The sequence below is a fragment of the Gobio gobio genome (assembly GCF_949357685.1).
Source record: "Gobio gobio genome assembly, chromosome: 15".
Taxonomy (NCBI): Eukaryota; Metazoa; Chordata; class Actinopteri; order Cypriniformes; family Gobionidae; genus Gobio; species Gobio gobio.
This window is the reverse complement of record NC_137108.1, coordinates 51,029,952-51,042,322: the sequence shown is the minus strand read 5'-3', so window position 1 is coordinate 51,042,322 and position 12,371 is coordinate 51,029,952. Positions and strand designations below refer to the sequence as shown.

At 41.7% G+C, this 12,371-nt stretch overlaps 1 protein-coding gene across 1 annotated transcript; it reads left to right on the top strand.

The window, feature by feature from the left end:
- The first annotated feature begins 259 nt into the window (after positions 1-259).
- Positions 260-2,627, top strand: LOC307138211 (uncharacterized protein). The gene is made up of 3 exons (XM_079836402.1): positions 260-427; positions 1,989-2,162; positions 2,265-2,627. Exons 1-3 carry the CDS (start codon positions 270-272, stop codon positions 2,452-2,454), a joined length of 522 nt encoding a protein of 173 aa, XP_079692528.1. The 5' UTR covers positions 260-269; the 3' UTR covers positions 2,455-2,627.
- The last annotated feature ends 9,744 nt before the right edge of the window (positions 2,628-12,371 follow it).

Below are 12,371 nucleotides of genomic sequence, written 5' to 3'. Positions count from 1 at the left end.
AGAAACAGTGTCTCATCCTGACTTCAGCTCTGAGATCAAACCCATCACACCTGAGAGAGCTGAACCTGAGTGAGAATAAACTAGGAGACTCTGGAGTGAAGCCCTTATGTGCCATACTGGAGGATTCTCACTGTAAACTGGAGAGATTGAGGTGAAGAACTCAATATCTCATGAATAGCCTGAGTTCACACTACATTTATGAAGATGCTATAACTTTACAGAATAAAGAGTTTTCTCATCTCTCTCAATGTAGGTTAAGCTTCTGTGATATGACAGATGAAGGTTGTTTTGCTGTGACTTCAGCTCTGAGATCAAACCCATCACACCTGAGAGAGCTGGACCTGAGCTGGAATAAACTAGGAGACTCTGGAGTGAGAAACCTCAGTGATCTACTGATGAACCCACAATCACAGCTGGAGAAACTACAGTCAGTATCATTATACTGTACAGTTACAGTGAGATTACAGTTCACTGTTTAGTTCAAGACAACTGGACACGAGTCACATCATTTACACTGAAGCATTGCATCTGCTGGTCTTTGCCATTGGTCACAATTAAAATTAGGCGTCTTGAGTAAATAATTTCATTTAAAGTATTTGACACAATGAACTGATTAGTGGTGTTTGCGGTAGCAAGGCATCTCTATTGTTATTCTCCACACTTATTATTCTTCTTCTGGACAAAATTTCTGCGCTACTCCTCTCACACCGCTTGTCCCAGACCCACGAATGAGGCGTCAAATCGACCGGCTTATTATCAATTTACTCAGCCAACCAATCACTATCTCTGGGTCATCGTGAAGCTATCAAGCCATGCCCTAGCAACCATTTAGAGCTCCCTAGCAACTGATCCCATAGACTTCCATTGAAAAACATCAAAGGGATATCTTTGGATAGAAGTGTCATAGAAACACAAGAGTGGGTTTGTTTGACTCAGGGCATCAACAGCCAATCACAAATCACCTTCAACACTTCCTAGCCACGCCCTAGCAACCATTATCAAGCACCCTAGCGACCCAAATCCAAAGAGCTATATCTTTTAATCTGAATGTCATAGAGGCATGGGGGTTGGTTTATATCATTCACACTGACAAGCTGCCTTTGGAGTATCATCATTGGCAGCTGCCACGCCACTCCATAGCAACCAAACAGAGTACCCTAGCAACCATTTAGCAAGACCTATATCTCTGCATCAGAACATCATAGAGACGTGGGGGTGGGTCTTTTGGTTCATGCTAGCAAACTGGACTTTCAACATGTTAATCACATGTTTGCAGTGAATAGCTACATGCTAATAGTGATTAGCTTAGGGGTAGAACATGATAAAAACAAGTCAAAATGTGCTAGCATTATGCTAACTATATGCTAATAATGTTAACATTATGCTAGCATTATGCTAATTGCGTTAGCATTATTCTAGCAAAATGCTCATCATGTTAACAAATGGTTAAAAACATACTAGCAAAACATGCTAATCATGTTAGCATCATGCTAGCAACATGCTAATTGTATTTTCATAATGGTAGCAACATGCTAATTGTGTTAGCTAATCGTGTTAACATCATGCTAATCGTGTTAGACAATCATGCTAACATTATGCTAAACATGTTCGATAATCATGCTAACATCATGCTAATCGTGTTAGCTAATCGTGTTAGCATCATGCTAGCAAAAAGCTAACTGTGTTTTTTTCCCACTGCAAGCACCACTCACATTTTCTTCAGGAAATGTACATTCTAGTTGTGTACATGTTGTTTGGCAGAAATATCATGAGATTTGAATCTGCTGCTACAATTAAAAAAAGAGACACAAAAGAAATAGTTTTAAAGTTTTAAAAAAGAAAGAGAAGAAACATCAGTTTCCAGCACACAGAACTAGAGACACAATTACAAGGCAAGCAGATTATGGGAACTATAGACTAAATGACCTCTGGATGTCTTTAATAAGATCACAGATCTGAACTATTGTCTTTTCTCTTTCTGTCTTCAGTCTGAGTCACTGCAGTATTCCAGAGAAACAGTGTCTCATCCTGACTTCAGCTCTGAGATCAAACCCATCACACCTGAGAGAGCTGAACCTGAGCATGAATAAACTAGGAGACTCAGGAGTGAAGCCCTTATGTGCCGTACTGGAGGATTCTCACTGTAAACTGGAGAGATTGAGGTGAAGAACTCAATATCTCATGAATAGCCTGAGTTCACACTACATTTATGAAGATGCTATAACTTTACAGAATAAAGAGTTTTCTCATCTCTCTCAATGTAGGTTAAGCTTCTGTGATATGACTGATGAAGGTTGTTCTGCTGTGACTTCAGCTCCGAGATCAAACCCATCACACCTGAGAGAGCTGGACCTGAGCTGGAATAAACTAGGAGACTCTGGAGTGAGAAACCTCAGTGATCTACTGATGAACCCACAATCACAGCTGGAGAAACTACAGTCAGTATCATTATAGTGTACAGTTACAGTGTGATTACAGTTCACTGTTTAGTTCAAGACAACTGGACACGAGTCACATCATTTACACTGAAGCATTGCATCTGCTGGTCTTTGTCATTGGTCACAATTAAAATTAGGCGTCTTGAGTAAATCATTTCATTTAAAGTATTTGAAACAATGAACTGATTAGTGGTGTTTGCGGTAGCAAGGCATCACTATTGTTATTCTCCATACTTAATATTCTTCTTCTGGACAAAATTTCAGCGCTCCTCCTCCCACAGCATTTGTCACAGACCCACGAATGAGGCGTCAAATTGATCGGCTTATTCAGGAACGGTGTGCTCTATCCCATAGACCGGCTTATTCAGGAACGGTGTGCTCTATCTCATAGACCGGCTTATTCAGGAACGGTGTGCTCTATCTCATAGACCGGCTTATTCAGGAACGGTGTGCTCTGTCTCATAGACCGGCTTATTCAGGAACGGTGTGCTCTATCTCATAGACTGGCTTATTCGGGTACGGTGTGCTCTATCCCATAGACTGGCTTATTCGGGAACGGTGTGCTCTATCTCATAGACCGGCTTATTCGGGAACGGTGTGCTCTATCTCATAGACTGGCTTATTCGGGTACGGTGTGCTCTATCCCATAGACTGGCTTATTCAGGAACGGTGTGCTCTCTCCCATAGACCGGCTTATTCGGGAACGGTGTGCTCTATCCCATAGACCGGCATATACGGGAACGGTGTGCTCTCTCCCATAGACCGGCTTATTCGGGAACGGTGTGCTCTATCCCATAGACTGGCTTATTCGGGAACGGTGTGCTCTATCCCATAGACTGGCTTATTCAGGAACGGTGTGCTCTATCTCATAGACTGGCTTATTCGGGTACGGTGTGCTCTATCCCATAGACTGGCTTATTCAGGAACGGTGTGCTCTCTCCCATAGACCGGCTTATTCGGGAACGGTGTGCTCTATCCCATAGACCGGCATATACGGGAACGGTGTGCTCTATCCCATAGACCGGCTTATTCGGGAACGGTGAGCTCTATCCCATAGACCGGCTCATTCGGGAACGGTGAGCTCTATCCCATAGACCGGCTTATTCAGGAACGGTGTGCTCTATCCCATAGACCGGCTTATTCAGGAACGGTGTGCTCTATCCTATTGACCGGCTTATTCAGGAACAGTGTGCTCTATCCCATAGACCGGCTTATTCAGGAACGGTGTGCTCTATCCCATAGACCGGCTTATTCAGGAACGGTGTGCTCTATCCCATAGACCGGCTTATTCAGGAACGGTGTGCTCTATCCCATAGACCGGCTTATTCAGGAACGGTGTGCTCTATCCCATAGACCGGCTTATTCAGGAACGGTGTGCTCTATCCCATAGACCGGCTTATACGGGAACGGTGTGCTCTATCCCATAGACCGGCTTATTCAGGAACGGTGTGCTCTATCCTATAGACCGGCTTATTCAGGAACGGTGTGCTCTATCCCATAGACCGGCTTATTCAGGAACGGTGTGCTCTATCCCATAGACCGGCTTATTCAGGAACGGTGTGCTCTATCCCATAGACCGGCTTATTCAGGAACGGTGTGCTCTATCCCATAGACCGGCTTATTCAGGAACGGTGTGCTCTATCCCATAGACCGGCTTATTCAGGAACGGTGTGCTCTATCCCATAGACCGGCTTATTCAGGAACGGTGTGCTCTATCCCATAGACCGGCTTATTCGGGAACGGTGTGCTCTATCCCATAGACCGGCTTATTCGGGAACGGTGTGCTCTATCCCATAGACCGGCTTATTCGGGAACGGTGTGCTCTATCCCATAGACCGGCTTATTCGGGAACGGTGTGCTCTATCCCATAGACCGGCTTATTCGGGAACGGTGTGCTCTATCCCATAGACCGGCTTATTCAGGAAGGGTGTGCTCTATCCCATAGACCGGCTTATTCGGGAACGGTGTGCTCTATCCCATAGACCGGCTTATTCGGGAACGGTGTGCTCTATCCCATAGACCGGCTTATTCGGGAACGGTGTGCTCTATCCCATAGACCGGCTTATTCGGGAACGGTGTGCTCTATCCCATAGACCGGCTTATTCGGGAACGGTGTGCTCTATCCCATAGACCGGCTTATTCGGGAACGGTGTGCTCTATCCCATAGACCGGCTTATTCGGGAACGGTGTGCTCTATCCCATAGACCGGCTTATTCGGGAACGGTGTGCTCTCTCCCATAGACTTAACATTGCGGCGAACTTTGATGAGTCAAAGCTCCGAGAGAGGATTTAGTAGAAACTCGTGGGACATTTGAAGAGGCTGACAGGCCCTGTGAGAACATGCCTCACAATGGGGTGTAAGTGTTATGTGGCGTTCACACCGGACGCGATTCGCACGAATAATTAGCGCTAATCGCGCGAAGGTGGACGCGTGTACATTTTGAGTTTACTCGCGCGAATCGCGCGTGACATTCACTGCACAACAGACGCGAATTCGCGTCATGGGCGGGGCTTCCGCCAGCAGCTCGTCTCGTTGAGAAATGGCTGACATGGGCTGTGTTTACATGTCTTTTTTTTGTTAATATCTACTGTTAATGTGTGACAAAACGTAGTTTTAAGACTGTAGTAAACGTTGTTTGTACGGGAAGAAGGAGGCGGGAACCGGCGGACGTTCAAACAAACTTTAATAAAATAAACACAAAATAAAATGGCGGCGACAGCCCCTCGCGGACGACTGTCGCCTACATACAAACAACACAAATGAAAATAAAAAGCTGCAGCCCCTCACGGACGACTGCAGCGAACATATAACAAAACATAAATAAAACTCAACATAAAATCCAGGCCTGGTCCTCTCTCGTCCCTCACTGTCGTCGCTCCTCCTTTATACTCCCTCACTCCTCCGCAAGGGCCGAGATCGCTGCGGCTCGCAGCTGATGCTCATCCTCTCTGATGAGCGCCGCCTCGTCCCGCCCTCACGGTCCCTCGGCCTCGCTGCTCGCCACAAAGACTTTTTCAGTCGATAATGTAGTTGTTTAAAGCTCAAATCTGTGGTTTTTTTGTATAAACAGTGCCTATTTGAACATTTTATCTGCCGTGTTCGGAGCTGTGAGCTCCAGCGGACAGCGCGCTCAGCGCACGTCAAAGCCGGCGAGGGCAACCTTTCCTCAGCCAGTCCTTCTGCCGCTGGCTCTGATGTCTCTGTGGCGTCTCGAGCTATAATTCGTCTTGTAATGGCTGATCTTTGGTCTCATGGATCTATAATTTGTTCCCTGGCAAATCGTTTAGGCTGAGGGCAAAGATAAGTTTCATCACTTTATATTTTTAGGCTATAACTGTACGTTGCAGTTGTAAAGTTAGCCTAAATTAAAGAAGAATCGCGCGAATCGCGCCGCAGAATGCCATTTTGCGTCTCTGCATTGACTTAACATGTAAATCACTCGCGCGAATCGCGTCCGGTGTGAACGCACCATTACCCCTTGGGCGCAAGAGCGGCCAGAATTTCCATTGACTTGTAATTAGGGACGTCCCAGTAAACGCATGTGTTTCTCTACTATGGGAACTTGCATAGGGATTTTGTATTGACCACAGCTCTGGATCACAGTGTCACTGAGACAAGGGGGTGGGCTCAATTCACTCAGACAGCCAATCACTATCTCTGGGTCATCGTGAAGCTATCAAGCCACACCCTAGCAACCATTTAGAGCTCCCTAGCAACTGATCCCATAGACTTCCATTGAAAAACATCAAAGGGATATCTTTGGATAGAAGTGTCATAGAAACACAAGGGTGGGTTTGTTTGACTCGGGGCATCAACAGCCAATCACAAATCACCTTCAAAACTTCCTAGCCACGCCCTAGCAACCATTATCAAGCACCCTAGCAACCCAAATCCAAAGAGCTATATCTTTTAATCTGAATGTCATAGAGGCATGGGGGTTGGTTTATATCATTCATACTGACGAGCTGCCTTTGGAGTATCATCATTGGCAGCTGTCACGCCACTCCATAGCAACCAAACAGATTACCCTAGCAACCGTTTAACAAGACCTATATCTCTGCATAAGAACACCATAGAGACGTGGGGGTTGGGTTTTTTGGCTCATGCTAGCAAACTGGACTTTCAACATGCTACACATGTTAGCAGTGAATAGCTACATGCTAATAGTGATTAGCTTTGGGTTTTTAACATGATAAAAACAAGTGAAAATGTGCTAGCATTATGTTAACAATATGCTAATCATGTTACCATTATGCTAGCATCATGCTGATTGCGTTAGCATTATTCTATCAACATGCTATTCATGTTAGCTTTTGGTTAAAAAAATACTAGCAAAACATGCTGATCATGTTATCATCATGCTAGCAACATGCTAATTGTGTTATCATCATGCTAACAACATGCTAATTGTGTTAGCTAATCATGTTAACATCATGCTAATCGTGTTGGCTAATAATGCTAACATCATGCTAATTGTGTTAGCTAATAATCTTAACATCATGCTAATCGTGTTAGCTAATCATGTTAACATAATGCTAATTGTGTTAGTATTATGCTAACAAAATGCTAAACGTGTTATCATAATGCTAGCGAAAAAGCTAACTGTGTTTTTTTCCACTGCAAGCACCACTCACATTTTCTTCAGGAAATGTACATTCTAGTTGTGTTCATATTTTTCTGCAGAAATATCATGAGATTTGAATCTGCTCCTATAATAAACAAAAGAGACAAAAAATAAATAGTTTAAAAGTTTTAAAAAAGAAAGAGAAGAAACATCAGTTTCCAGCACAGAACTAGTGACACGATTACAAGCAGATTATGGGAACTATAGACTATATGACCACTGTATGTCTTTAATAAGATCATCATCACAGATCTGAGCTATTGTCTTTTCTCTTTATGTCTTCAGTCTGTGGAGATGCAGTATTACAGAGAAACAGTGTCTCATCCTGACTTCAGCTCTGAGATCAAACCCATCACACCTGAGAGAGCTGAACCTGAGCGGAAATACACTAGGAGACACAGGAGTGAAGCCCTTATGTGACGTACTGGAGGATTCTCACTGTAAACTGGAGAGATTGAGGTCAGTCACAGACAAGAATCAAAATGCTTAAAGGTTTAGTTCACCCATAATTGAAGATTAGCCCATGATTTACTCTCACTCGAGTCATCTTAGGTCTGTGTGATATTCTTCTTTCAGACGAACACAATCAGAGTTATGCCCTATAAAGGTCTAACCCTTTAAAATCACTTCAACTTTTAAAAATGTAACCAAAGCAGCTTAAATCAACATCTCATGAAGAGCCGAATAATGTGAACTTTATATTTGTGGAAAATAATTGCTCTTGCTCTTAGTGATTAGAGGTTGACCGATAGTGGATTTTACTGATACCGATAACTAGGTTGGCACACACTTGCCGATAACAGATTAATCAACCGATAGTTTTTAAAATGGATACTGGATAAAAATAAATAAACATAACAGTACCGAACCATGAAAATTGCTAAATTAAATATGTAAAAAGGGATACATTAAAAAAGTTCTAACAGAACAAATTCTACAGAAAATAATTTAAACATAAAAAATAGATTATAAATAAATGTTCCTTTAGCTATCCGCCTGTTTCCGGGGGGCGCTACTGTAAAAAAAGAACGTGGGTACAACAATGGTATTGTGTGTGCTAGTTAGTGGAGAGGCTAAGTGTTTTTCGCATAATTGGCAAGGTTTCAAAATTATAATTTTTACTTTTTTTTTTATCAGATGGTGCCACAAGGGTTAAGTGAAGGTTACTGTGAAGCAACATGAATAACACACACTAAACATTTCAGTTTAGTACATTTATTATTTAATTAATAATATTACAATACAATAAACATTTTCCTTACTTTACTGACCTTCCACAAAAGAGCTGCTGCATGACTACAACAGCGTTCTGGCCCTAATACATGAACCTAACCCTAACCCTAACCCTCCACAAAAGAGCTGCTGCATGACTATTACAGCGTTCTGGCCCTAATACATGAACACCCGCGGTCTGTCCTTCACCGGTCACTGATGCTAGAACCCATGCCTTATGATGGGATACCTGTAGACTCGGCTCAATGTCCGCTTTTAGATCGTTTCCGACAGATACTGATACACCTCTGAGCTTTCAGATTACTCATCGCCTTATCATCACAAGCTAACGTTGCTGAATCTAGAAAATAGCTAAAAATGCTACCGTACGTGATACGAGGCACTTCTTCACGTCATCCTCCCAACCAAATACGTTACCGCGGAGGGTAAAGGCACTGTTGCTTCACACTTTTGAAAGTTCATTGAGGTTGTGTTCCCACATCGTTAGCCAATTTGGATAGCTTGACTATCAACTGTTGAATGTCAATAAGCTGTTTCCATCCACCTATTTTTATGCACATTTTGGGATATCGCATAAAAAAATGCTGAATGGAAACGCCAAGATGCGCACAAATTCTATAAATACGCATAAAAACGTATGCGCTCGTTTGAGGCGGATTCATTTTCTATCCGATACGAAAACGTGCGCATAAACTACGATGGAAATGCATAAAGTCCCGCTTGTTTACTTCGAACCGGAACACTTTTGACGCAAGGCCTCATGGGACGCAGGAACCAGTGGATAACCTAGAAAAATGTATATAAATGTCATAGGTAACCGACTGCAAGTCCCATTTGTTCACAACAATGTATTAGCTTATTTATCTAGCTCCCATGAACTATATGCATTATGCAATATACATTTTACAGCATGTATTAATATTTGATAAATACAATTGTATCTTTCATTCATGTTACTAGTTCATAGTGCATTGACTAAGGTTAATAGATAAAACTAACAATGAACAATACTTATTAATGTTACAAATGAAATATTATTGTAAAGTGTTACCATTTCATATAAACCCAAACAGTCCGCTTTTTTAGAACATTTGGCAATTATCTAATCAAAACAACAAAATATGAATTGAAATCCAATACGTTTCTGATGTGTTTATATTTCTGTCGGCTGCTTGACGATACAGTTTGCTTTCTCACGTCACGAGTTGTTACATTGTTTTAACTGCTTAGGCTACTGCTAATGCTAATGCTAATGTCCTCTCAGCCTCGACTACAAAGTGCACACACACTGCTGTTCTTTCCCTACTAATGCAGCATCTAGTCAACAAATTAATGACTTTATAATGATTTGGAAACATGTACTGAAGTGTCCTGTATTCATACCGTTTCACTGTCAGTGTTTTAAACTCGTATCTGATGTGTGAGCGCTCTCTCTCTGTGCAGTGTGTGCTCTCCGGTAAGCACAGCCTCACATGTTAATATAAACACCGTCAGTGAGTTGTTATTTGGCCTCTACACTCTAAAAAAAAGTCTCGTAATCATAAGGGAACCTTTTTTAGTGCTATATAGCACCAATTTTGGTGCTTCAGTGGTTCTTCAGAGGTGCTATATAGCACCTTAGTCAAAGAACCGGTGAAGAACCACTGAAGAACCGCTGAAGAACCACTGAAGCACTAAAAAAGGTTCCCCTATGATTACGAGCCAAGAACTATTTTTGGTGCCATATAGAACCTTTTTTTTTTTAGAGTGTAGAGGCAGTCTCGTGCTATATAATGCCAGCAGACCTTCTCAGAGCTCCCGTGCTGTGTAATGACAGCACACCCTCAAGCTCAAGCAACGTAACCCGGAAAAACTATCAGTATTGATTTTTGCCGATAACCGATTGTTCCACCAATCAACTATCAGTGCCGATTCTTCGGCAAAACCGGTCGACCTCTATTAGTGATGTGTTTAGTGATGTGATGAAAGCAGGGTCTGAGCACTCGAGTACCCAGCGCTCGCAGGTCAGTTAAGGCCATAGTGTCACAGACCATATGGTGTGTGTGATCATGTCATCATCAGTGAGCTTTATATGTGCTGTGCGGCACAAGCAGCTTCTGTCAGTCAGTGACTTCAGTCAGGAATAATGTGTGAGGATAAGATGCTTTCGCCACAGAGCAAACAGCAGCGGGAAAACTGCAAACACATGCATCAAACCAGACAGAGCTTAAATTCTTCACACATTTGCTCAAGAAATGATGTTTGTGATAAGAACAGTAACTGTAATAGCATTATAACATTTACACAAATATAATATCAATAAGTTGCAGTGAATGTTCCGGCAGAATCTTCATTTACCTTTACCTATCTACCTTTGCGAGATGAAATTCTGCAGGTGTAAAAGCAGGAGCAAATGTGACACACACGTGAAACACATATCCCCAAATAGCCTCTTTATTCTGCAGATCTTTATTTTCTTGAGCAATGCTGTTATGAAGTGCAAATCAAGCTGTGAATGTTTCTGTCAGATTCGACATTGACACAGAATTCATGTGTTCATTCACGCTGGAAGTCTCTCATCACATGGATTCATATTGAGCCGAACATGTCAGTGCCTCTGGTTTGAGATCACATTCTGGATGAAAGTTACAATCATTTCTCTTTTCTCTTGTGTCTGTTTTTTCTAGCCTATATGACTGTGGCATTACAGATGTTTCTTCTTTAACTCAGTCTTTGACAAACTCAAAAGCACTGCAGTTTTTAAAAGTGCTTGATCTGAGATACAATAAGATCAGAAACTCACAGCAGCTCATAGACGTGATACGAGACTCAAACTGTGACCTGAGGTGAGGAAACATCACTTTACACCACTCACACTCACACTCACACTCACACACACACACACACACACACACAGGGGAATTTAACTTTAAATGTATTATATTTAACATAAATATTACATATTTAGAAACAGTATGTATGCCAAATAATGTAACCAATCTGATTACTGTAATTTAATGTTGGTTACAGTCTGTACACTGTACTCAAAGTAATTGAAATATTGATATAATGTGCAGCTTGTTCCACTGAGCACTGATTATGTTCTCTTCTACTTCCTCCTACAGCCTAGATGAAGAGCTGGAGCAGGAGCACAGGTTATATTGGGCTAAAGCTCAGGAGGAACCTGGGACATCAACAGCTCAAGCAAAGCCACCATCAGATTAAAGATCCTCAGGAGGTTCTCAATATAACACTGTAATAAATGAATATGTGTGATGGTAATTTAGCTGAGATGCTGCTCTACAGCACTTCATAAATACACTGCCAAACCTACAGCTGTTATGAACTCAAGCTTTTTATTACATGCAGTATTTCAAATAGCACTGCTTTAACACATGTACTTAAAAAACTTATCATACCAGCTCTTGTGTATTATCATTTATAATGAGTACTAATGCATACAGGAGGAAGAGATTCAGACGTTCAGATTTAATAACGCAGCATCAATAGAAACACACACACGCAAACACACACACACACACACACACACACACACACACACACACACACACACACGATGAGTAATGTTGACTGGTTATTGTTGATTTAAGGGCTGAAATAGAGGAAAAGCCTGATCTGAGCTCAGATGAGCTGGATTAGCAGGAATGGGAGTCTTTAGTGTCCTACATCATACTAATGTGGGGATTAAACTCATCTATAATGAAGAAATTAAAATATTGATAATTTTAATTCTCAAATGTAGTACTTTAATATATATTAAATAATTAATCAAATGTATATTTCTTTATACCGTTGTTATTATTATTTTACATGAATTTATTTTACATTTGTATTTCTTTATTTTATATACAGAATATATATTTGTATACGTGTATGATGTTCTGTCTGTCTCATAATGCAGACATATGTCTGTGCTCATCAGACACAAAGCTACAATGAGAGATGATGAAGTTTCCCACACCAGCCCAGACTCAGATTCAGCTTTAGCAGTCACAGCATTCATGTACCCATAATCCACCGCATTTCAGGCTGTCGCCAGTCAAGCTTGTCTATTCAATCCTTTTTGTTCAGCGAT